Source organism: Felis catus, chromosome D1 (genome assembly GCF_018350175.1).
Source record: "Felis catus isolate Fca126 chromosome D1, F.catus_Fca126_mat1.0, whole genome shotgun sequence".
NCBI classification, from domain to species: Eukaryota; Metazoa; Chordata; class Mammalia; order Carnivora; family Felidae; genus Felis; species Felis catus.
In genome coordinates this window covers 70996892-71019535 of record NC_058377.1, presented here as the reverse complement: position 1 = coordinate 71019535, position 22644 = coordinate 70996892, and the positions used below count along the sequence as shown (strand labels likewise).

General features: G+C 39.0%; 1 protein-coding gene across 1 annotated transcript in view; it reads right to left on the bottom strand.

Moving 5' to 3' along the window:
* Positions 1-7892: 7892 nt before the first annotated feature.
* Positions 7893-22644, bottom strand: part of PDE3B (phosphodiesterase 3B) — a 176592-nt gene continuing 161840 nt past the window's right edge. The window contains exons 13-16 of the mRNA XM_023239599.2: positions 16473-16676; positions 14472-14633; positions 11382-11637; positions 7893-10450 (exon numbers count right to left, since the gene is read on the bottom strand). Coding sequence (XP_023095367.1) covers positions 10236-10450; positions 11382-11637; positions 14472-14633; positions 16473-16676 — 837 coding nt within the window. The 3' untranslated portion in view covers positions 7893-10235. The remainder of the gene's footprint in view (positions 10451-11381; positions 11638-14471; positions 14634-16472; positions 16677-22644) is intronic.

Sequence of the window (22644 nt, the reverse complement as noted above, 5' to 3'; positions counted from 1 at the left end):
TCCAAAACTTAAAAGATTTCAAGCCAGAGGTTCAAGAAGCCCTAAGAATACCATACAGTGAAAATAGAAAGAAAATCACTTCAAAGCAACAACAATAAAACTGATAGCTAACTTTATAAAAGAAACAGTGCCAATGCAGAAGACAAAAGCATGATACCCTTTATGCTGCAAGAAAATACTTCATCTAGAATATTACACTCAGCCTTGATAACCCTCACTCCAAAAGGTGAAAGACATTTCAGACAAAGAGAAGGCAGGTGAATGATTGTCTTCAGCAGGAAGATGAGGGGATTGAGATGGGGAAGAGGCATGAGAGAGCTTCTGAGGGGACAGCAATGTTTGCTGCATAATGGTGTTCATAGTATTTTATTTTGCTGCGAATATTGCTGTATACGTCTATGTATACTTCACGAAAACATTAAAAATTTTACCCATTGTACTCATTTTTAATGTAAAAATATTTCACTTATAAATACCTTCTAAAGCAGATGAGCCTGTATACTGAATGAACAATGCTGGATATTTTTCAAATGTGTTATGTAGTAATGACTAATGAGAGGTTTGCAATGTTGTGATTTATAAGAAATATATCTTTGGCCATATCTACAACCAAAATATATTTCTCATATATATCTGGTCTACAGCTTCCAAAACCCTTGGACTTTCCTGAGTGATAAGAGCAATGAGAGCATCTTTTATAATGTTTGGTCCCTTGTCGTCAATATCTAAATAAATGCTTCAGAGCCATAAAGGTGAAATGGGTGTCTTGTTATTCGTAACAAGCCCTCTTCCACCACAGCTGGGTTTATGTTAATGAGGTGACTTTGGGGAGGCGCCTAAGTGTGAGGACTTGTTGTCAGGGGAACCAATCAGGATCAAAAGGTTGGAAGTTTCAGTCCCACCCCCTGATTTCCGGGGAGGGGAAAGGAGTTGGAGGTTGAATCAATCACCAAAAGTAAATGATTTAATTCATCATGCCTGTGTTATAAGGCCTCCATAAAAACCCAAAAGGAAGTGGTTTGGAGAACTTCCAGGTTGGTGAACCAGAATGTTTCCATGTACCATTGTGCTAGGTCCGAAGCTCCATAATGACAGAAGGTCCAGTGTTGAGGAACTTGCCCTTTGTATCTCTTCATCGGCTGTTGGTTTGTATCCTTTAATATTCTCTGTAATAAACTGGTAATTTGTGAGTAAATGGGGTTTTTTTAAGTTCTGTGAACAACTCTAGCAAATTAATGGAACCCAAGGAGGGGGTTGTGGGACCCTCCAATCCGTAGTCAGTGGGTCGGTCAGCGATGGGTGTCTGAAGCAGAGGGCAGTCTTGTGGGACTGAGTCCTTCACTTGTGGAATGTGATACTATTTCTGGGTAAATTGTGTCAGAATTGAGTTGAATTGTAGGACACCCAGCTGGTGTTGCAGAATTACTTGGTAGTGGTGTGGGGAAACCACATACCCCCATTGGAATTCTAGAACAATTAAGTTTAATTTCAAAATAAAACAGCCCTTAGGGGCGCCTGGGTGGCTCAGTCGGTTAAGCGTCCGACTTCAGCTCAGGTCATGATCTCGTGGCTCGTGAGTTCAAGCCCAGCGTCTGGTTCTGTGCTGATAGCTCGGACCCTGGAGCCTGCTTTGGATTCTGTGTCTCCTTCTCTCTCTGCTCCTCCTCCACTCACTGTCTCAAAAATAAATAAAACATTAAAGAAATTTTTAAATGTAAAACAGCACTTAAAAAACAGATTTCTTATAAAAATCTGTATTTTTAGCCTTTTCTTGGAAAATGAAGATCTGTCAATGCTGGGCTGGCATCTTGAGTGGTAAAAAACTAGAGCTTAGTTGTGGCTTTCTAAATGAGTATACATATATATTGCACCAAGCCCAAATTATTAATTTACAGTTTCTATCCAGCCTTGTAGGTATTTAAATATGTGGTCCCACTTAAAACATTTGAAGAAAGCTCTCATTTGTGTTCTAGTGTGAATCTTCGCTTCTAAAGACTAAATATTCTAGGTTCTTTACATAATTTGGTCCTTATTCTCTCTGGACCTCTTCAATGTACCAATGTTTACTTTAAAGCATATCATCTGGCTATTTCAGAATGAGGTGGATGCACTTTTTTTTTAATTTTTTTTTTAGGAATGCAATTTGAGACCTCCTTTTGCCTATTCTTAAACCAGAAAAACATACTTAGAGGTAATTAACAACAGCTCTCAGTGCTTTTAGTAGTAGAGGTCTTATTAAACCAGCCCTTCAATTATCCTTTCTAAAAGGAGTTATTTGAACTTAAATGCAAGGAATCCTGTTTATTCTTCTTGAATTTCATCATCTTCATGATTGATTTTCTTATCTTTATTGATCTTCTGTGTCTTCATTCAGGCAGATAATAGTGAAACAGCTATTAAGGGAAAATCAAGGCTAAGAAAGCTTCAGCAAACAGATCCCCACTTAATTTCTTCTTCTTGATGAAATTAACTGAATATTCTCATTGAAAGTCGGCAACCCCCTCCCCCCATATGAGAATTTTGACTACGTGAAGCGTTTTCAAGAGATTAAAGTGAGTCTAAGATCCTAAACTTGGGGACCACTTCCAAACTGAAATGGTAATAGCAGAATTTGAAGCTGTTCTTTTAATTTTTTTTTTTCAACGTTTATTTATTTTTGCGACAGAGAGAGACAGAGCATGAATTGGGGAGGGGCAGAGAGAGAGGGAGACACAGAATCGGAAACAGGCTCCAGGCTCCGAGCCATCAGCCCAGAGCCCGACGCGGGGCTCGAACTCACGGACCGCGAGATCGTGACCTGGCTGAAGTCGGACGCTTAACCGACTGCGCCACCCAGGCGCCCCGAAGCTGTTCTATAAAAATGCAAAAATTTGTACACTGATAGCATATGACAATAATGCTAAACATGGAATTTGAAAAATTTTAATCCTGTTTCTCAGTTCTTTGGGATTTTCTCAATTACATCGCTTGTAAATAATGACAGTTTTGTGTCTTTCCAAATTAGCATGGTTTTTATTTCTTCCTAAGGTTGGAAGCTCTAGTACAATATTGATGAAAAGTGGGGATAGTGATCATTCTTGTCTGTTTAAAGGAATGACCCTAACATTTCATCATTTATGTGACATTTGTTGTAGTTTCCTTTCTTCATGACCCTAGAACTGAAGTTTGTTTCTATTCTAGGTCTGTCTTATTCCTCCCTCCTTATTCCTTTCTTCCATCCTTTCTTCCTTCGTTCATTCTTTTCTTCTCCCTTAAATGATAAAAAGATGAATTATTTGCTCTATTGGTACTATCTTTTTTCTTTTTTTAATTGGCTAATGTGTTTCATTACGCTATTTTTTTAATGAAATCTAGTTGACGTACAATATTATATTTGCTTCAAGCGTACCACATTGTGATTCAACATTGCAGTATATTGGGAGTGCTTATCATAGTGTTGACCATCTGTACCACACAATGCTATATTACATTATTAACCACAGTATTCCCTGTGCTATACTTCATATCTATGTGCCTTATGTATTTCATAACTGCAAGTTTGTACCTAGTGATCCCCTTCACCTCTTTCAGCCTCCTTCCAACCCTCTCCTCTGGCAACCACCAGTTTATTATGTGTATTTATGAATCTTTTTTATTTTTGTTCATTTGTTTTTGTTTTTAAATTCCATGTATAAGGGAGATTGTATGGTGTTTTTCTTTCTCTGACTTCACTTAGCTTAAGATCCTCAAGGTCCATCTGTGTTGTCACAAATGGCAAGATTCTTTCTTTTTCATGGTTGAATACTATTGTGTTGGACATAGATGCCACGTTTTCTTTATTCATTCATCTATCAATGGACACTTAGGTTGCTTCCATGACTTGACTATAGCAGATACTGCTGCAGTGAACGTGAGGGTGTATATACCTTTTTGAGTTTGTGTTTTTTGTTTCCTTGGGATAAATACCCAGAAGTGGAATTGCTGGATTATGTGGTAGTTCTGTTTTATTCAGGGGGTAGCTTTCCTACTGTCAGTCACAGTGGCTATGCCAATTTACTTTCCCACCAACCGCACACATGGGTTCCCTTTTCTCCTCCCTCTTGCCAACACTTGTTAGAACGCTTACAAATACAAAAGACAGGAATAACAGGCATGAGGTGATCACTCGTGCGGTTTTGATTTGCACTTCCTTGACTAGTGACTTTGAGCACTCTTTCATGTACCTCTTGCCCATCTTTATGTCCTGGAAAAATGTCTACTCAGATCCTTTGCCCATTTTTTAAATCAGATTGGGTTTTGTTTTTGTCGTGTTTGTTTTTTGCTGTTGAGGAGTACGAGTACTTAATGTATTTCAGATATTAACTAACCTCTTATCAGGTATGTCCTTCTACCGATATCTTCTCCCATTGAGTTGCTTGACTTTTGTTGATGGCTTTCTTCACTGTGCAGAAGCTTTTTAGTTTGACGTAGTTTGATTTGTCTGTTTTTGTTTTTTTGCTTGTGGTGACCTACTAAAAAATTAGTGGTGACCTATAAAAAAAAAAGAGTGCCAATCCATGTCGAGGTAACTGCCTATGTTTTCTTCTCTGGGTTTTATGGTTTCAGGTCTCACATATAGGTCTTTAATCCATTTTGAGTTTAGTTTATATTTGGTGTGGCAAACTGGTGCAGTTTCATTCTTTTGCTGGTAGCTGTCCAGTTTTCCCAACACTACCAAAAAGACTATCTTTTCTGCACTTACATTCTTGGCTTCTTTCTCATAAATTGACCATACATGTGTGGATTTATTTCTGGGTTCTCTTCTGTTCTTTAGGTCTACATGTCTGTTTTTAGCTTATTACTATTGTGTTTTGATAACTATAACTTTACAATAAAGGTTGAAATCAGGAAGCATGTCTTCAGCTTTTTTTTTTTTTTTTTCTTATGATTTCTTTGGCTATTCAGGGTGTCTTGTGCTTCTATACAAATTTCATGTCAATTCTATTCAGTCTTAAAAATGCCACTGGGTGGGGCGCCTGGGTGGCGCAGTCGGTTAAGCGTCTGACTTCAGCCAGGTCACGATCTCGCGGTCCGTGAGTTCGAGCCCCGCGTCAGGCTCTGGGCTGATGGCTCAGAGCCTGGAGCTTGTTTCCGATTCTGTGTCTGCCTCTCTCTCTGCCCCTCCCCCGTTCATGCTCTGTCTCTCTCTGTCCCAAAAATAAATAAACGTTGAAAAAAAAATTTAAAAAAAAAAAAAAAAAAAAAAAAATGCCACTGGGATTTGGATAGAGATTGCATTGAGTCAATTTTAACAACATTCTTTCAACCATGAGCACTCAATTTGTATGCATTCCATTTTCTTCATCCATGTGTTACTTTTTTAGTGTGTATGTTCACCTTCTTAGCTGTTTATTCTTATGTATTTTCTCCTTGAAATTGTAAATGTTTTTTTTCTGATATTTCATTCATTTATAGAAATGCAAGAGTTTTTTCATTTTGTACCCATCAACTTTACTGAACTTGTTTATTCTAAGTTTTTTGGGTGAAGTCTTTAGGGTTTTCTATATGTATACATATCATGTCATCTGCAAGTAGAGACCGTTGTACTTCTTCCTTTCAAACTGGAAGATTTATTTTTTCTCTGAGTGCTCTGGCTAGGATTTCCAATACTAAGTTGAATAAAAATGGTGAGGGTAGGCAGCTGTGTCTTTTTATTTTAGAATGTTAACTGTGGGCTTGTCATATATGGTCTTTATTATGTTTCTTCCACTACCCGCTTTGTTGAGAGATTTTATAAACAGACGGTGAACTTTGTCAAATGCTTGTTCTGCTCTATGGATCGCGATTTTTATCCTTTTGTTAATGTGGTATATCTATATTCTGTCCTTTTTCTAAGTTAAGCTAGATCCTTAGCTCAACTTATCAGTCTTTTTTTCTAATATAAACATCTAATGTCCTAAGTTTCTCTTCAAGTGCCATTTTCACTACATCTTCATTTTTGGAAAGTAGTACAGATACTTTAATTATTCATTTCTACTTACATGTAACTGGCCATTATCATTTCTTTAGTCCTTCCTAGAGTTACTTGGAGCAATTTCTTTTATCTGTCAGGCATACATAGAAATAGTGGCGCCTGGGTGGCATCTACTCTTGATTTTGACTCAGGGCATGATTTCACACTAGTGGGATTGAGCCCCACGAAGCCTCCAAGATCAGTGTAATTGGTATTCTCCTTCTCCCTCCGTCTGCCCCTCTCCTGCTCTTTTTGTCTCTCTATATATAATATATATTATATATAATTTTTTTTTTAATAAAGGGGCACCTGGGTTATCAGTTAAGCATCCAACTCTTGATTTCAGCTCAGGTCATGATCTTGTGTTTCACAGGTTCAAGTCCTGCCTCGGGCTCTGCATTGGTAGTGTGGAGCCTGCTTGGGATTCTCTCTCTCCCTCTTTCCCTGCCTCCCCTGCTCATGTTCTCTCTACAAAATAAAAATAATTGAAGACTAATTGTCTTGTGGTCAGAGAACATGGCTGTAGGGTACATATGCTTTGAAACTTATTGGGACTTGCTTTATAGACAAGTATGTGGTCAACTTTTATAAATGTTCTTTGGATGTTAAGAAAAATTGTCTTATCTGTTGGGTTTTATGTTCTGTATATGTCTAATACTGCCCATTGTGCTGTTCTATATTTTTATTAACTTTTGGTCTGTTTAACTTACGGTGTTAAATCTCCCATCAAGGTTGGAGAAATACCAATTTTTCTCTGTAGTTCAACCAACATTTCTTGCATGGTTATTTCATATATTTTTAAAGGTTTTTTTTTTTTAATGTTTATTTTTGAGAGAGAGCATGAGGGAGAGGGGCAGAGACAAAGAGGGAGACACAGAATCTGAAACAGGCTTCAGGCTCTGAGCTGTCAGCACAGAGCCTGACGCAGGGCTTGAACTTGGGAACCGGGAGGTCATAACCTAAGCCAAAGTCAGACACTTAACCGACTGAGCCACGCAGGAGCCCGTATATTGTTTTGATCACGCAATGCAGCATCTGCAGTCATTGGGTAGTCTAAATCTATTCATTTCTGCTATTCTCACTCACGGTCATTTCCTTGTGTTTGGTGACTTGTATCAAAGTTCTCCAGAGAAAGAGAACCAACAGGGTGTGTGTGTGTGCCAGTGAATGACACGGACCGCTGCCCAAAGCAGAAATATGAAAGTCACTGTCGTCTGCTTACCATCCTATCCAATTAATCTCGAGCAAACTGATTCTACATCTTGAATCTCCAGTCTACTTACCTCTCTGTTGTCCTGTAATCTCTTCATGTCCAGATTGGGGAGATCTCTCCATGTCTAATCTTATTCTTCCATTTGACATAGTATGTTATTTGATCTTCATAAAAATGTAAATCTTGGGGCACCTGAGGGGCTCAAGCGTCTGATGCTTGACTTCAGCTCAGGTCATGATCTCATGGTGCGTGACTTCAAGCTTTGCATTGGGCTCGGCACTGACAGTATGGACATTCTGCTTAGGCTTCTCTCTTTCTCTCTGCCCTTCCCCTGCTCGATCTCTCAAAATAAATAAATTTTATTTTTAAAAAATGTAAATCTAATCATGCCCCTCTTCAAGATTAAAACTTTTCTAGTTGTTCCTCAAGGAAAAATACTTAAATGGCATGTCATGCTTTGCCACGCCCTTCATTAGTCACTCTCTCTCTACTATTCCCTTCCAGTCACTCTAAACCTCCTTTGGCCCCCTCCAGTGTGAGGACAGTTCTTGTCTTGGCCTCTACATATAGTGTTGTTTTCTTTCCACAAGCAATTATCTCCAAGGTAAATCACTTTTTCCTCTGGGAAGCTGTTCATCCCTGCTCCACAGGCCAATCGCCATCCCCACCCACCCTCTAGAGCTGTTCAGATTAGTCTGGCAACTACAATAAGGAAACCAGAGTTGGCTTTATTCGTCTCTTTTGTGAAGTTTGTTCCTATGAGATGCAATCTAGAGAGAAGAAATTTTTGAGTTCAGCAGTGCTAGAGTTTACAGGATTCTTATAAGAACAGAAAACGTCAACAGCACCAACAAAGTAAGAATAGCAGGAAACAGCCTTCAAATCAGGAAATAACTTTAAAAAAATTTTTTTAAGGAGAAAGAATGTATCACTAAGCACATAAATATATTACAGCACTACAAGATTTCTAAGACCAGTGAGTTTAAAACAATAGTAAACTCATGATGAAAGTTAAAATAAAAGTCTGATTCAGTAGTAACCAAAATAGGATATGTAATATGGCTTGTGGCAATTTTTCAAGTAAGATTTCATTTAATAGCATAGCACTGTACTTAATATAGTCACATTCATTTCTTACAACTTATGAATTTGTTTTAGGTTTCTTTGGGCTATTTTAACATGTCAATTATTTAGCAAAGATTAAATAAGTTAAAAGTTATTTAAAAAGGAGTTCTCAGTAATAGTATTTTTAATAAGACATTCCTTTTGAGAAAATATATACATTAACCCCAATACAAAATTTTAATAAAATAGAAAGGAAATCTGAGTTTCATTAAGCATGTAAGCACATGTGATTTTATACACATGGGCTTTGCAACAGCAGAAGTATACCTAGGATGCAAAAGGTGCACTAGAGAAACAAAAGCACAGGATATATACATTGTAAGTGCAAACTCAATAAATTAGTTAAAATTTTATTACTTAGTAATGTGCGACCAGGTTACAAATCATGTGGCAGTGGTAGCAAAAGTGGCAGGAAGGAACTGAGCACTCAACATGTCTAATAAATAAAGCTCGGTGATTCATTAAATATTATACAAGATCAAAACTTCCAACACTTCTATAGATCTTTAATATCTTTGAGATACGCCAAATATTCCAGGTAGGTAAGAAACTGCCTGACATCATACGTAAGTAAATCATCTTGGGAAATTAATGTTTTTACTGTCTACAAAAGCTACATGGATCCAAAATATGGTCTCCAAGAATAAAAAACCAAAGTAGTCTACCATCTTGCTATCTGTACCCTAGGAGTTCATGAATATTGTAAATAACCATTTTCTTTGCAATTAAGTCTTCCCACCATTTACTTTCTTAAAAATTAGACTTGCAGTTGGGCTCTCGAAGTACTAAGTAGTCATAGGTCACTTCTGTCATGTAGTCTCGAGGCAGGAGGAAATGAACAAAGATTAGCATCAGTTTTACGGTGACTAAACATGACACCTAAGATCTGGATCTAGAGATAAGCACATATTCTGATTATTCACTGTGCCTTTTAGAACTCCTACCAGTGCTTTTGTTCTTTATCTTCGATAGGATTTTAGCTTCGTCTGATTTTTGCAGTAAGCAAAAGACCGCTCCTTTTCCTCCACTTTAATTAGTCTCAAATTATGAGATCTGAGAGAAAATGCTCACTTCACAAAAAGTTAACATCTTTAGGACCATTCTTTTCTTCTGACAAGTCTGTTTATATTAACTAAATATTGAAAAATACTAATCCTGAGCAAGAGTACTAAGAACAGTTTTGACTAAACAATTCCTTCATTTTTAAACCTGAACAGCTTTAAAAATTCAACCACGGAATGAAGTCAGTGAGACTGGAATTAAGACTTCTGCTGTCCACGGCAAACCTGAATACTCGGAGCAGAAATAGAACACACGTAGAAGGTAACACACGACGGTGAAAAGCATCAACCTGATGCGCCTGGATTTTTGTTTGACAAACGTCCTTCAGTCTTTCATGGATAAATGTAGCTGGGAGAACGGCATTGGCCAGTGTACTGCATTGAACTGATCGCTCAGAAAGGCAAACACGGGGTTCTTTTTTAGGCAGGCACAGACTTCCCCCCCGACACACACATTCAAAGACCTAAAAGACACATGTGGAAAATGTTTTCATGAAAGGGAAACGTTCTGGCCATCTTGGAAACTGAGGTCCCGTGAATGTTTAGTTCTAGCTACCCCTCATGGAAGTAAGAGCTTACTACCTGGCAAAGCGTTACTACGACAAAGTAGATACCAGTGGAGGCATCGAGGAAGAGCTTCGCAACACGAGCGACGGAAGCCCCGCTCTACGAACACTCGTCCGGTCCGTGTCCGTGTGCCGCAAGTGCACGGGACCGGGGAGCCGCCAGCGCAGCGAGGGTCCTCTCGCGGTCCTCAGGCCCGTGCACCTGGGAGCGGTCGGCTGCGAGTCCGCATGGTCAGTGCCAGGCGAGGACTTCTGACCCTGGGCATGGCCCTCGGGACTTCTTCAAGATGTCTTTTCTTTTATTCAAACTGTCTCTCCTCCTCTTCATCTGCTTCTTCAATGACCTGAATGTCATCTGCTTGAGGTAAGGAAGAATTCTCCACCTGCAGTTTATTCCCATCAGCTTTACATTTCTCTTCTTCCTCGATGATTTCCTTCCATATCTTGTGGTTTTCGGTGAGGTGGTGCATTAGCTGACAAAATATTCGCCGTCTGCCTTTCCTCCTTCGTGGTTCTGTGAAGTTTAAAACAGACAGATTCTAATCCTAGTAATACAATTCAATCATTCATTCACTAAATACCTGAGTGCCTGTTACTTTCCAGGCATTTCTCTAGGGCACTGGGGTTGTAGTAATATGCAGTAAGATAATCTCTGCACCGTGGAGCTCATATTCTAATGGAAAGATCTAGAAAAGCAAATGAAGAAGCAAAACACAAGATGGGGTTAAATATGAACAGATGAAAATGAAGCAGAGAAAAGGATTAGGGAAGACCAGGTGGGGTGAGAGGGGAGGACAGTACTAAAATTTCAAGTGATAAAAAAATGCAGTTAAACGATTTTTTTTAGGACTTAGGTACTGAATTAAACACTATTATTACAGCTTTAATGAGTAGAAATAATTTTTGGAAGCCAGTCATTTGCCTGAGATGATGCTCACATGGTGGTGGCAGAAAACCACTCTTCACTATACTGATCCTGAAGACAACTGGGGATGTGGGGGGCTAGTTCTTCGTAATTATGCTCTCTGTTCTCAGCTATAGCATGCTTGGAATGCCAGATATAATTTCATTTAAATTCAACTTTAAAGAGCAAATAATGGATTTCATTTACAGCCAGAAAGGCAGCAGGTGTCCAAGGACTGGCCCCTCGAGCCCACTCACCTCACACAGTCAGATATGGTGACAGCCCTACTGTGCTGCACAGGTAGAACCTCCTGAAGCGAACTGGCTGGAGGACAATACCCAGAGAGATGCTACTTCAACCAAGACCGTGTGTCGTGGCATCAGCACGGCACCCAGGAGTTACTCAAGAGACTATTCAATCTGAACATTGAGCTACTAGTTACTCCAGACAGAACTACAGAATCTGTATCTTAAAGATCCAAATTTAGTGTTATTAACTGCAAATATCCATGTGAGGATTTATAATATCCCTCCATTCTTACTAGGATTTAAGTTGTCTTCTATCTCTTCATCATCTGTATCTAATTCTTCGCCCTCTTCTTCATCATAACAACTTTCGGCATCTTCATCCTCTTCTGCTTCTATCCACTCACCCGGCAGCAAGCCGGCAGCATCGTAGGAGTTACACAGAGGCCCCACTATGTGGGTGATGAAAGATTCTTGGAGTTTTGCTAGTTGAGGTGAAGAACGATCCATGAAGGGACTGATGGGCAAACCAAGATTAGCTTCTTCATCTCCCTGATCATTTAAAAAAGAAAAGTACATTTGTAGCTACTGAAAGAATAACCACTGAGCTTTGCTGTTAAGATTATCTTGCTTTTTAGTTTTTATTCATTTGAGAGAGCGCATGTGCGAGTAAGGGAGGGCCAGAGAGGGGATCTCAGGCAGGCTCCACACTGTCCGTGCAGAGCCCAACGTGGGGCTCCATCTCCCTGTTCGTGGGATCATGCATGGGAGCCGAAATCAAGAGTCGGACACTTAACCAACTAAGCCACCTAGGCACCCCTGTCTTAAGGTTTCTAAATATGCATAGTCTACATCAAAATAATTTTTACAAGGAAGTGTCTAATTACTGTCATTTTAACTATAAGAATTCCTCCAATATTTGAGAAATTCTAAGTGAGACCATTTTCACACTTCACCAGTTTACAGGAAAAATATACATTAAAAAAAAAAAACGAATCTAACAACCTGCAAAATTCTATGTCGCATACAGATTCCCCTTCTCCTAAGGGGAGATGGTATCATGGAAACTTTGTACGTCCAATGTGTAGGGTTGAATTTTGTAAGTGCCTTTCAACACCCTGCTCTTTTCTAATAGCAGATCCTTTTAATGAATCTGAATCAGAAAACCTAGCATGTAAAACAGACAGAAAGAGAGAGGAGAGAAGGAACACTCCCGTGCCTGCCCTCTGATACCCTCCCACTGTGCCCTCCAGGGCTTCAGAGAGCACAACTGGAGCTCAGACAGATGTGGTTTCAAAGCCTGCTTTTGCCACCAACAACCTGTGTGGTGTTGAGCAAGCTCTATGCCCATTTCATGTGTAAAATCTGAATAATCTACTTTAAAGGTTGCTCTGAGGATGAAAAGCAATATTATGTCAAGTATTTAGCACAGTACTGAGCATTCCCCAAAGGATACGATGAACATTTTCATTCCTAGGATTTGAACTGGTGGGGAATGAATCTCTAGAATGTATAAACTGTGTAGGCAACGAGTGTCCATGTGATGAGCCAGCATTGTCCTAGGGAAACAACCAGAAACTGTCCTAGTGATTGCCCCATGATTAGAAATCTATGATTTTATCTTCTGTGAGGAAGAAAACCATTGTTTGCCAAAAAGAAAGCTCAGTTGGGTTTACCCACAGGATTCTACAATTTCCTAAATTTTGCTTTTTTTTTTTTTTTAATGAGTTTGGTTTTTTTAAGCCCATGGCACTTAAATGGATATAGGAGTATAAAGACAGGATAACTAAGATAACAAAAAAATAAAAAGTTGGTCAAGGTTAGAATTTTGCATCTGTACCCAAAAGATGTTTAACAGCATAACCAGACTGAGAAAGAAATTTAATAGTGTTGATGCAGGTTGACTAGGACTTTCATTATAGATTAGCACATATAACCTTCATGATAACTCCATGTGGTAGGGTGTCAGATGACCTTTTGTTCTAAAGATGAATAATGAAACTTAGATTAAATAAAATTGTCTGAAATAATATGTTTAGTAATAAACCTGGAATTACAAAAGCTGACATTTATTGATCATTTGGGTGTCAGGAACTGTTCTAAGAACTTTATTAATTCATCTAATCCTCACAGCAATCTTATGAGGTGATCCCATCAAATATTCCTATTTTATCAATGGAGAAACTAAGGCGCAGAGAGGTTAAGTAATTTATCCTAGATCACATTGCTGGTTAAAAAAAAAAAACAAACAAACCTGGGATTCAACCTCCCAGCATGGATTCTAACTTTGTGTAATGAGAATTCTGTATACTTTAAAAATAATCACATTATAGGGGCAGCTAGGTGGTTCAGTCAGTTGAGCATCTGGCTCTTGATTTTGGCTCGGGTCATGATCCTGCAGTTGGTGAGTTTGGGCCCTGTGTCGGACTCCATGCTGGTGGTGTGGGGCCTGCTTGGGATTCTCTCTCTACCTCTCTCTCTCTCTTTGACCTTCCCCTGCTTGCTCTCTCAAAATTAAAAAAAAAAAACAAAAAACTTCAAAAAAGGTATATTATAAATTGGGTCTAAATGAACTTCAACCTTCTCTACTTATTAACTTCCTTCATCTGATTTTGAAATACATAGCTCCGCTCCCTTTTGCCCAGATCCTTTCTGTTTGCCTTTAAATATTCCACACTCTTCCACTCTGAGAAGGCAAATTTGAGGCCTGAGCTCCAATCTCCTAGTGTGGCTACTTCTCCAACCCTTTCCTTGCTGCTCACTCAATATCTCAGTGATTGGCTTTGCTGCATGTTGGGCATACAAGTGCATTCGGGTACAGTATTATTTTAAAGGCAAGATTTTAAAACCTACAAGAGCATGTTTATATCTTTGAATCCTTAAAACCATGAAATAACTCCTTTATCTCCATTTCTAGCCCTCAAATGTCTTACCCTCTGCCAGGACTTTTATCCAGTTGATGTTTCTAAGGCAGTCTTTCTGCAGCAGAATTGGAAATGGATTGATATTCTTTAATATATCATCTAAGTATACCCTGAATCAATTAAAAACATTTGCATCTGGAAATAAATGATCCTAGGTTGCAGGCACTCAGGGTTTTGAAAGCAATCTTGGAATCATAATGTAGTGTAGCCTTACCTCTTGACTCAAGGGACATTCGACCCATGTCAGATAGGCAATAAGATATTTTTTGTTTTAAGTTTTAGCAGCAAGAGCAAAACAGAGCTGAGAAAACACTAAGACCAGAGCAAATTCAACAACTTCTAACCACTTTTGGTCAAAGCAAACAGACTTCAAACACTCGATGTAGCTTACCCAAATCCCAAAGACTAGCATCTTCAGATGGCAGCTCTCAAAAATCCCTCCAATCTCACGTTTCAACCTACCTGCTCATAAAATTCATTGACGATGCCTTCTGTCCATTTCAAATGCAAGTCCCGAACTTTCGCTGGGCCGTTTATATCTGCCAGTTTGATACACACCTGGCATACCAAGAGGCGATCATTTTCATTGCTCCATTCTATACCATTACTGTTTACATCATTGGCCTGTGTTGGAAAAACAATTATTTTAGCTTTTGAGGGCACAGGAGTTGGGTTTTTGCCCCCCAAAGTATCTTAAAACTATTTCCTGTCTAAATTATAGGAAGGAATATGGGTTAATGGTAGAATGACACTTTGAAGTGTTGTTCTAATTTTGTTTCTAAGGAAGCAGAACATCAAAAAACAGAAACTGTGGTTTCAATATGTGTGATTACCACAAAATTATAACTTGTGTGTATATATTACATATGTAATTAATATATAATTTAATATATAATATACACTATAATTTTACAGAACACTTAAGATCTAAAGAGAAGTTGGCTTTAGCTGTGAAAGGAAAATATGGCATAGTTGAAAGAAGACAAGTTTTAAAAGTTGATCTCAATGGTTTCAAATCCTGACTCGATTTATTCATTGTGTGATACTGGAAAAATGACTTCATCTCCCTGAATCTAAATTTCTTCATCTATAAAACAGGAAAAGTAGTACCAATCCAGCCATATTACCATGAGGATTAATAAATGAAAAATGCCTAGATCACAGTATATGCTAACATTGTTATTTAAATAAATGGTAATTATCATCACTAAGTAGGCAACTTACTATGCCTTCCAAAAACTCAAATTTTCTCTTGTGAAAAATAAAGTACATGGCCCAGATCAGTGGTTATTGAACGTTAGCAGTGTCTTAGGCACCAAACCCTTTTGTCAAAGTCACTATAGAAAACACTTAAAAGGAGAGCTGTTTTGATTGAACCCGTGTAGGAGATTTAGAGCCCCACTCATGTGACATTTTCCTCAGAGACTACAGAATAGAAACCTCTGAGGAACACAGATTCAAAAGCACTGGGCTAGCTGATCTTGGACCTGTAAAAACAAACATCTGTTACTCTGACTTAAGCACTTAAATGGATTTTTATTATTAAATAAAAGTTAACAGAGCTATACAACTATAAAATAATTTTAAAGGCATATAAATTTTTTTATTTTTCTAAGTATTTTATTAATATCATGACAGCCACATACAGGGTCTCCACCCGGCGGGTTAAATCTAGTATTCCTTTGTTACCAGTTCCTCTACCCTGAAGGTGCACCTTTCCTTTAGGTCACAAATGTCATCAAGGGAATAACAGCTTCCTGCCAGCCAAAGAGAGAGCATCCTTCCCTCAAGAATCTGTAAAGCTGTGTAAATCTCTGAGTCTGTAAAGCATTTTCCGCCCCTGACGTCTCAGGGGCAGAACACATGCCAGTGACTAGCACTATCACATGAGGGCAGTGATTCTCAATTCCCTATTGAATGCGAATTCTTAACGGCAGGGACTTTCACCCGTTCCTTCCTTACTCTGTGCTGGACGACCGAGCACAGTGGGCAACCCCAGCCGTTCTTCAATGAGCGCATTATACTCCAGTGGAAGAGTGGACAGTCCTCTCCCACACCAGCCAGCTAAACACTAATGTGAAGAGGGGATGAACAGGTGCAGTGAGGTAAGTATAACTGGCTGAGAAGCCCATCTTTAATTTCATAAGATACCTTAGTTGGCACTGTGCACAACTTTCTCCACTCTGCCCCTAAAAGCTTTTTGCATCATTAATTGGCTTATCACCATGTGAAGGAAAGTTTTAAGTCTATGTGTCAGAAAGGAAATGTAGCACGTGACAGTCTTTTTAGGACATGTTATAATAAATGTTATTTAAAAAATATTGACATATATTGTCTTGCATATGGTCTCATTATGACTTTATGAGTAATATTAACTCTAACTTAGCATTAAAAAACACTTATCAGTAATACTGACAATAAAGATTTCCATCTTTGAAGCCAGACATTAATATGTACACAAACCTTGGCATTGAATTCAGCAAGGAAATCAAAATGCTTTTTAAGATCTGTGGCAAGGATTGCTTCAATGACTAAAAAACGAAAGCGCTTGAATTCCACGTGATCAAGATTAAGAAGGAAGTTGTACTCTGGGCGAGAAAGATATAGATTCCAAGCTGATGCAGCATGATGATTTTCTAGAACAGATCTGTCGTTGTACAAAACTGCCTGAAAAGTAATAAGGAAAATGAGTCAGGCATCTCAGAGATAATAATCTTGAATAATAAACAGAGTTAGGTTGGAAGAGTATAAACAATGAGTAACTACTGTATGCCAAGCATTTTAATATCTGTGAAGAAGGGTTGTGATAATTTTCTAAATGAGTTTACTGAAGTACAGAAAGGGGAAGATACCCCTTTCCAGCATGCACATCTAGTAGGTGAAAGGGTAATTCGTCTCCAAAGTTCATCTTTGCAGACACCATGCTGCCCTCAAGAGACGTAAAGTTGATATCTGAGGTCCACTTCATTAAATCAGTAAAGCTTCTGTTAGGAAAGTCACTAGAGAGACACAGCAGATTTAAGGACACATTTCTCTTCTTCAGCTAGCACGGAGTCATTGTGGTGAGGACCAAAGAAGAGGCAGGAGCAGTGTCCCGGGTGACTCGCAGTCCCGCATGCCTGGGAAGGACACAGCCTGTACTCCCATCCTGACACTGTCCCTGGGAGTAAGCGAGAAGCAGGACACAGGTAAAAGCACAAATCCTCTGGTTCAAGTGGAATGGGACCCTTCACTGTTCATCCACCTCATTTCAGTGGAAGTCCCTCAGTACTCTAGAACTTTAGAATACAGATTTTAAAAAACAGTGACTTACAGATTTGTCAGAGCCTCTTCTACCTCTAAAAATTGAGCAATTAAAAAGGTTATTAAATAAGCACAGTAATTATTTTAAAAACTTTCACAGCCAGTGCTAAAGGCTAGGGATAAACATAAAAACCTGTCTCCTGGTTTTCATAAAGCTTCTTGTTAATGAGAAAGAAGGACAGATAAAAATAGAATGCAATCTACATTAAGATATATATTCTGGGAGCTTAAATAGGTTTACATGTTATTTGTGAAAATTAGCTATAGTCTAAACTTAAGCACAGATACTTAACACCATTTGATTGTTTTTTTACAGCATTTTATGAAAGCAGTGATGATTTAAACTTTGTAATGGGCCATATAAAGTCTGTAAACAATCTAAATGTCCACTGATGAACAAAAATGTGGTGTGTGTCTATATGTATATGTGTGTCGATACGTGTGTGTGTGTGTGTGTGTGTGTGTGTGTGTGTGTAATGGAATATTTATCCAGCCATGAGAAAGAAGAAAATCCTGACATTTGAGACAACATGGATGGACCTTGAGAGCACTATGCTAAGTGAGGTAAGTCAAAAAAGACAAATACTGTTTGATATCTCTCGTATGTGGAATCTAAAAAAGCTGAACTCATGGAAACGCAAGAAGGGTAGTTGCCAGGGGGTGGGGGAAGTAGAAAGATGTTGGTCAAAGGGTACAAACGTCCAGTTACAGCACAAAGTTCCGGGGCTCTAATGTACAGCATTGTGATTATAGTTATTAGTACTGGTATTATATACTTAAAAGTTGGTACTTACCACAAAAAAGATGTGATATTAGGTGACATGATAGTAATCACATTACAACATGTGTATCAAATGAACACAATGTATACCTTAAACTTTCACAATGTTACATATCAATTATGTCAATAAAAAGGCATCTTATAGTAACCTTATTACAACTTCTAAACATCATTAATCCCAAAGAGAAATAATAAGCTTCAAAGATTCCCTAAGGGGTCAATTTGTATTTCATAGTGATTTAACCAATTCATATTCAAATCTGATCAGGATGGATAAACTATTAGAACAGCTTTGTCTGTTGAGGAAAAAGTAATACGACTTCCAGCTCAATAAAGCACAACATGTAACAAGTGCCCTGGAGAGCTAGCTGACTTAATAAACTCTTGGCTCGCAAGATAAGTAAAAGAAATAATGAAGTTCAGAATTCCTTCACCATTCAAATTACCCTTTGAAATTACCAAAGAAGTATAAAAGAGGGATAAAAAAATCTGAATCAGTATTAAAATCTAGATGTTATCACCGTACTGGAAACCTCAAAGACCTGATGAAAGTGGGAATGGATTGAGAAGAGGCCAAGTAAGTTATCACATGAGAAGGAAAAACCCACCTGGAGAGCAAGCGGAAGGAGTCCTCCGCTGGACCCCAAGAAACCCACTACCTCACAGATGAGCAGAGGCAAGAAACCATCATGGAGCCGTAAGTAGGAGGCAAATGTCCATTCCACTTGAGGAAGAATACTGGGTGAGAATGTACAACAATATGCCAAGCTTAAACTTAATGAGAAAAACACTCCAGGAAGAACAGATAGTGAAGCCTCAGCTGGCTTTTACCGAGGGCTCTACGACAACCAGAGAAAGCAGACCAGGCCCCGGCTAACTTGGAGCTGCAGTAAATGACATCCTGTGACTTTGTGCTAAAGCATCCTGATCCCTGCTGTCTCTGGCTATGGATCCCCTTCCTTCACCCCACAGGCGATGACCTCTCTAATTTGGCATAGCAAATCCGCTGATCATAAACTTCCTTTTTCACCTTCTTTCTGAGTTGGAAAGATTTGCAACAGGGTTTAATACAAACTGATAGAATTAATCTTAACAGTAAACACCTTTCAATAAGTGAACAAAGACAGAAAACCCATCAGACATGTGAAAGATTTCAATCAAACAGAGGAAGAGGCTGACAAATGTGAACCAATGTCCCCTTTTGACAAGATCGGGTGCGTTCAGGGTGGTATGGCCCTAGCAAGTGTCCTCTTTTGAAACACAAACAGGAGGAAACTTTTAAAAATGTCTAGGTCATAGTCATGAGATTAAAGAGGGTACTTTTGAAAGGTGAAAAATCTTGGATTAAGAAAAATTGTTTCCACTTAAAAAAAAGTTCTTAAAAAAAAATCCAGTAGAGGTAGTAAATCAGGTGTGGCAGAAAACAAAGGAGCTAGTTTTAAAAAAAGAAAAGAAAAGGTACTTCTCTCTAAAGAAATAGTCATGATAAATAGCTGTCATTTTGGGATCCCTTTACCCCAAAGATCTGGGGTTGTTCTAAAATTTCTGGCAATCCTGTAACTTTTGAGATCCTTTGCCTTCCCTGTCACCTTTGTTTTGCTAAGACACTTTTTTAAGTAACTTTCCAAGGATGAACAGGGACATGCCTTATTTAATCTTGTTTAAAAAATCTTCGTATGTCGGAGATTCTCTTTATTTTGCTCTTAATGCTCAGCTATAGCTTAGCTTGATACAGAAATCTCGAAAATAACCAGAAAGCAGAAAACTTGAAAATCATCTTTACAGCAGCACTTCCCATTTCCTCCGCTGTGTTAGTTCTTTCCCAGCACTTACAGCCTCATCATCTCTCTGCCACCCAGACACGCTCTATTATCTTGTTTTTCTTGCTTTACCAGAATGTAAGTTGTACAGAGGCAGAACTTTTTTTTTTTTTTTTGGCCTGCTTTGTTCAATAATAATGCCTAGAATAGCACCTCTCTCACAGTGGGCACCTGATGTTTGTTGTACAAATAAATGAATTCCCTTAGAATTTTGAAAACTTTATTCCAGTACTCTTGAGCATCCACTGTTGCTGAAATACAATGCCAGTTGGATTTTTGTTCCTTTCTAAGTGTGCTGTTATCATTCTCTCAGGAATTCCTTTTGTCAAGAAAACCTTTGTTACTCTGAAATTTTACCACGGCACCCCATGTATAGGTTGTTCGTGTTCTTCCCCCCATTCAGCCTCCCTGACACATGGAGAACCCCTTCATTCCAATGACCTGTCTTCTTTCTGCAACTCCCCATGGTCAGTTCTTGACCTGGTCCACTGTGCCCCATTTTTCCCCCATCCCTACATTTTCCACCTCTTTATCTTTTCAGCCTGCATTCTGGGAGACATTACCTGGAATTTACTTCCAGGGCTTGTGTTGCATTTTTAAAATTTTTGCAGTAATATTTTTAGTTTCTAAGAGATCTAACTTGTTCTCTGATGCTTCCTTTCTCATAGCTTCTTGTTCTTAGGGATGCAGTATTTCTCAAATTCTGAGAATACCTTTTAAAAAACTTAAGGGTTTTTCTATTCCCTGGATTTTTCCCCCTGTATTTGGTTACTCTGTCCATTTTAGCCTTTTCTTTCCAAGTTACTGGTTAATGGTTCATGTCTACTAATCCTTAGTTATCTGTTGATATTTAAAAAACAAGAATTCTAGGTTCGCTTGTGTATGTTTTGTTGTCGAGTCGCCTCTTTAATTGGGAAGGATGAGTAAGAAGTCTGTGAATGTGGACGGGGTCTGTTACTCAGCAGGTTTTGCCTTAGAGCTATGAGACCAGGTGCCAGCTGTTAGGTTTCCAGAATGAGAATGTGGAGTACTAATACTTACACTAGTAATTCTTATTCTCTCCTGGAAGTTTCCTTCAATCTCTGAGAAAGGAGTTTTCTGCCTGGAGGTAAATGCAGGATTGCAGTAGCTTTACTTAAAGATGTACTGTGTACATGTATAGGGGTTGGGGGCCCACAGGCACACGTTCGTGTGTGTGTGTGTGTGTGTGTGTGCAGAGCAAGCTGGGGCAAATGGCATCAGAAGTCTCTGTAGGGTTCCACTTAGGCTGTAGCCCCCTCTAGTATACTTTTATCTCTCAATATTTCTCTGTTTTTCATTTCCCAGAAATGAAAACTTCTGGAAAATTCTTTCATCTTCTGATAATACCCTTCCCCACCTATTCTTTTCTCTGTTGTAATGAGGAGTCAAATGCATGTGTGTTTAGTCAGTATCTTGATCCATACTTTGAGGGGACAAAACATTTATGACTGTCTTGGATTTACAAATCTCAACTTAAAATTTTGTTTCCAGAGTGCCTGGGTGATTCAGTCAGTTAGGCATCCAAGCTCAGGTCATGATCTCATGGTTAGGGAGCTCGATCCCCACATCAGGCTCTCTGCTGTCAGCGCAGAGCCCGCTTCAGATCCTCTGTCCCCCTCCTCTCTGCCCCTCTCCTGCTCACAGTCTCTCTCAAATATGAAAACATTAAAAATTATTTAAGAAATTGTTTCCTTTTACCCCAAATATCATCAAGATATTCTGAAACTCTAATCTCAAGCACTAATTTCCATCTTTCAGCCAGCTTTTCATCTGGAAACAGCTCAGAAATCTCTTAGAATTTTAATACTGGCATCTCCTCAGGATAACCCTGGCTAAATGTTTCACCTTCTTTCATGGCAAGGATTTAAAATAATCCTCCTGTGTCTTCCCAGCATATTTTCCTTACCATGAGAACGAAAAAGGTTTGATCCAGTTGATGGTATTGCACACTGCCACTGGAGCTACAACATTTTTCACTAATCATGGCCTAATTAGACCCACTGAGCTTCCCAAGACGAAAGAACCTACTTTATTACCTAATAAACACGCCGCACGCTTTCACAGAAGAGTCCTTATCTCACATGCGCTAGCTGAACAAGGTCTCGTGCATCTCATTACTTTAGGAAGAACAGAATATATTTCAGACAAGCTAGCGGTCCTGCAGAGCAAAGAAATCAGGCATCCTTCAACATTCAACAAATATTTACTAAACGACTTTTATGTGTTAGGTACTATTCTAGGTATTAGGGACTAAAAGACGAAATCCCTGGTCTCATGAAGACATATTCCACTGAGGAGAGACAGGCAATAAACCAAATACACAGCATGCTGAATGAGCACCGCTACTGAGAGAAATAAAGCAGGGAAGGAACCTCATGAGTGTCAGAAAGGGGCTTTTGAAATTTTCAATGGAAGGAGGTGACAGAGTGAGCTGTACAGATGTGTGGGGCAAGATACTCCCGGCAGGGAGGGCAGCAAGTGCAAAGGCTCTCAGAAGGGAGTGTGCAGTGTGCCTAGGATACAGGAGAAAATAGCAAGGAGGCCAAGGAGGCTGGACCTGGGTGAATAAAGACGGAAAAATTAGTAGGAGCTAAATCACATATGACCTTCTGAGCCATTACAATGACTTTTACTAGGAGTGGAGTGAAAGCCCCTGGAGGTTTTGGAACAGAAAGTGATGTAACTCACATTTAAACAGTGTTACTCTGGC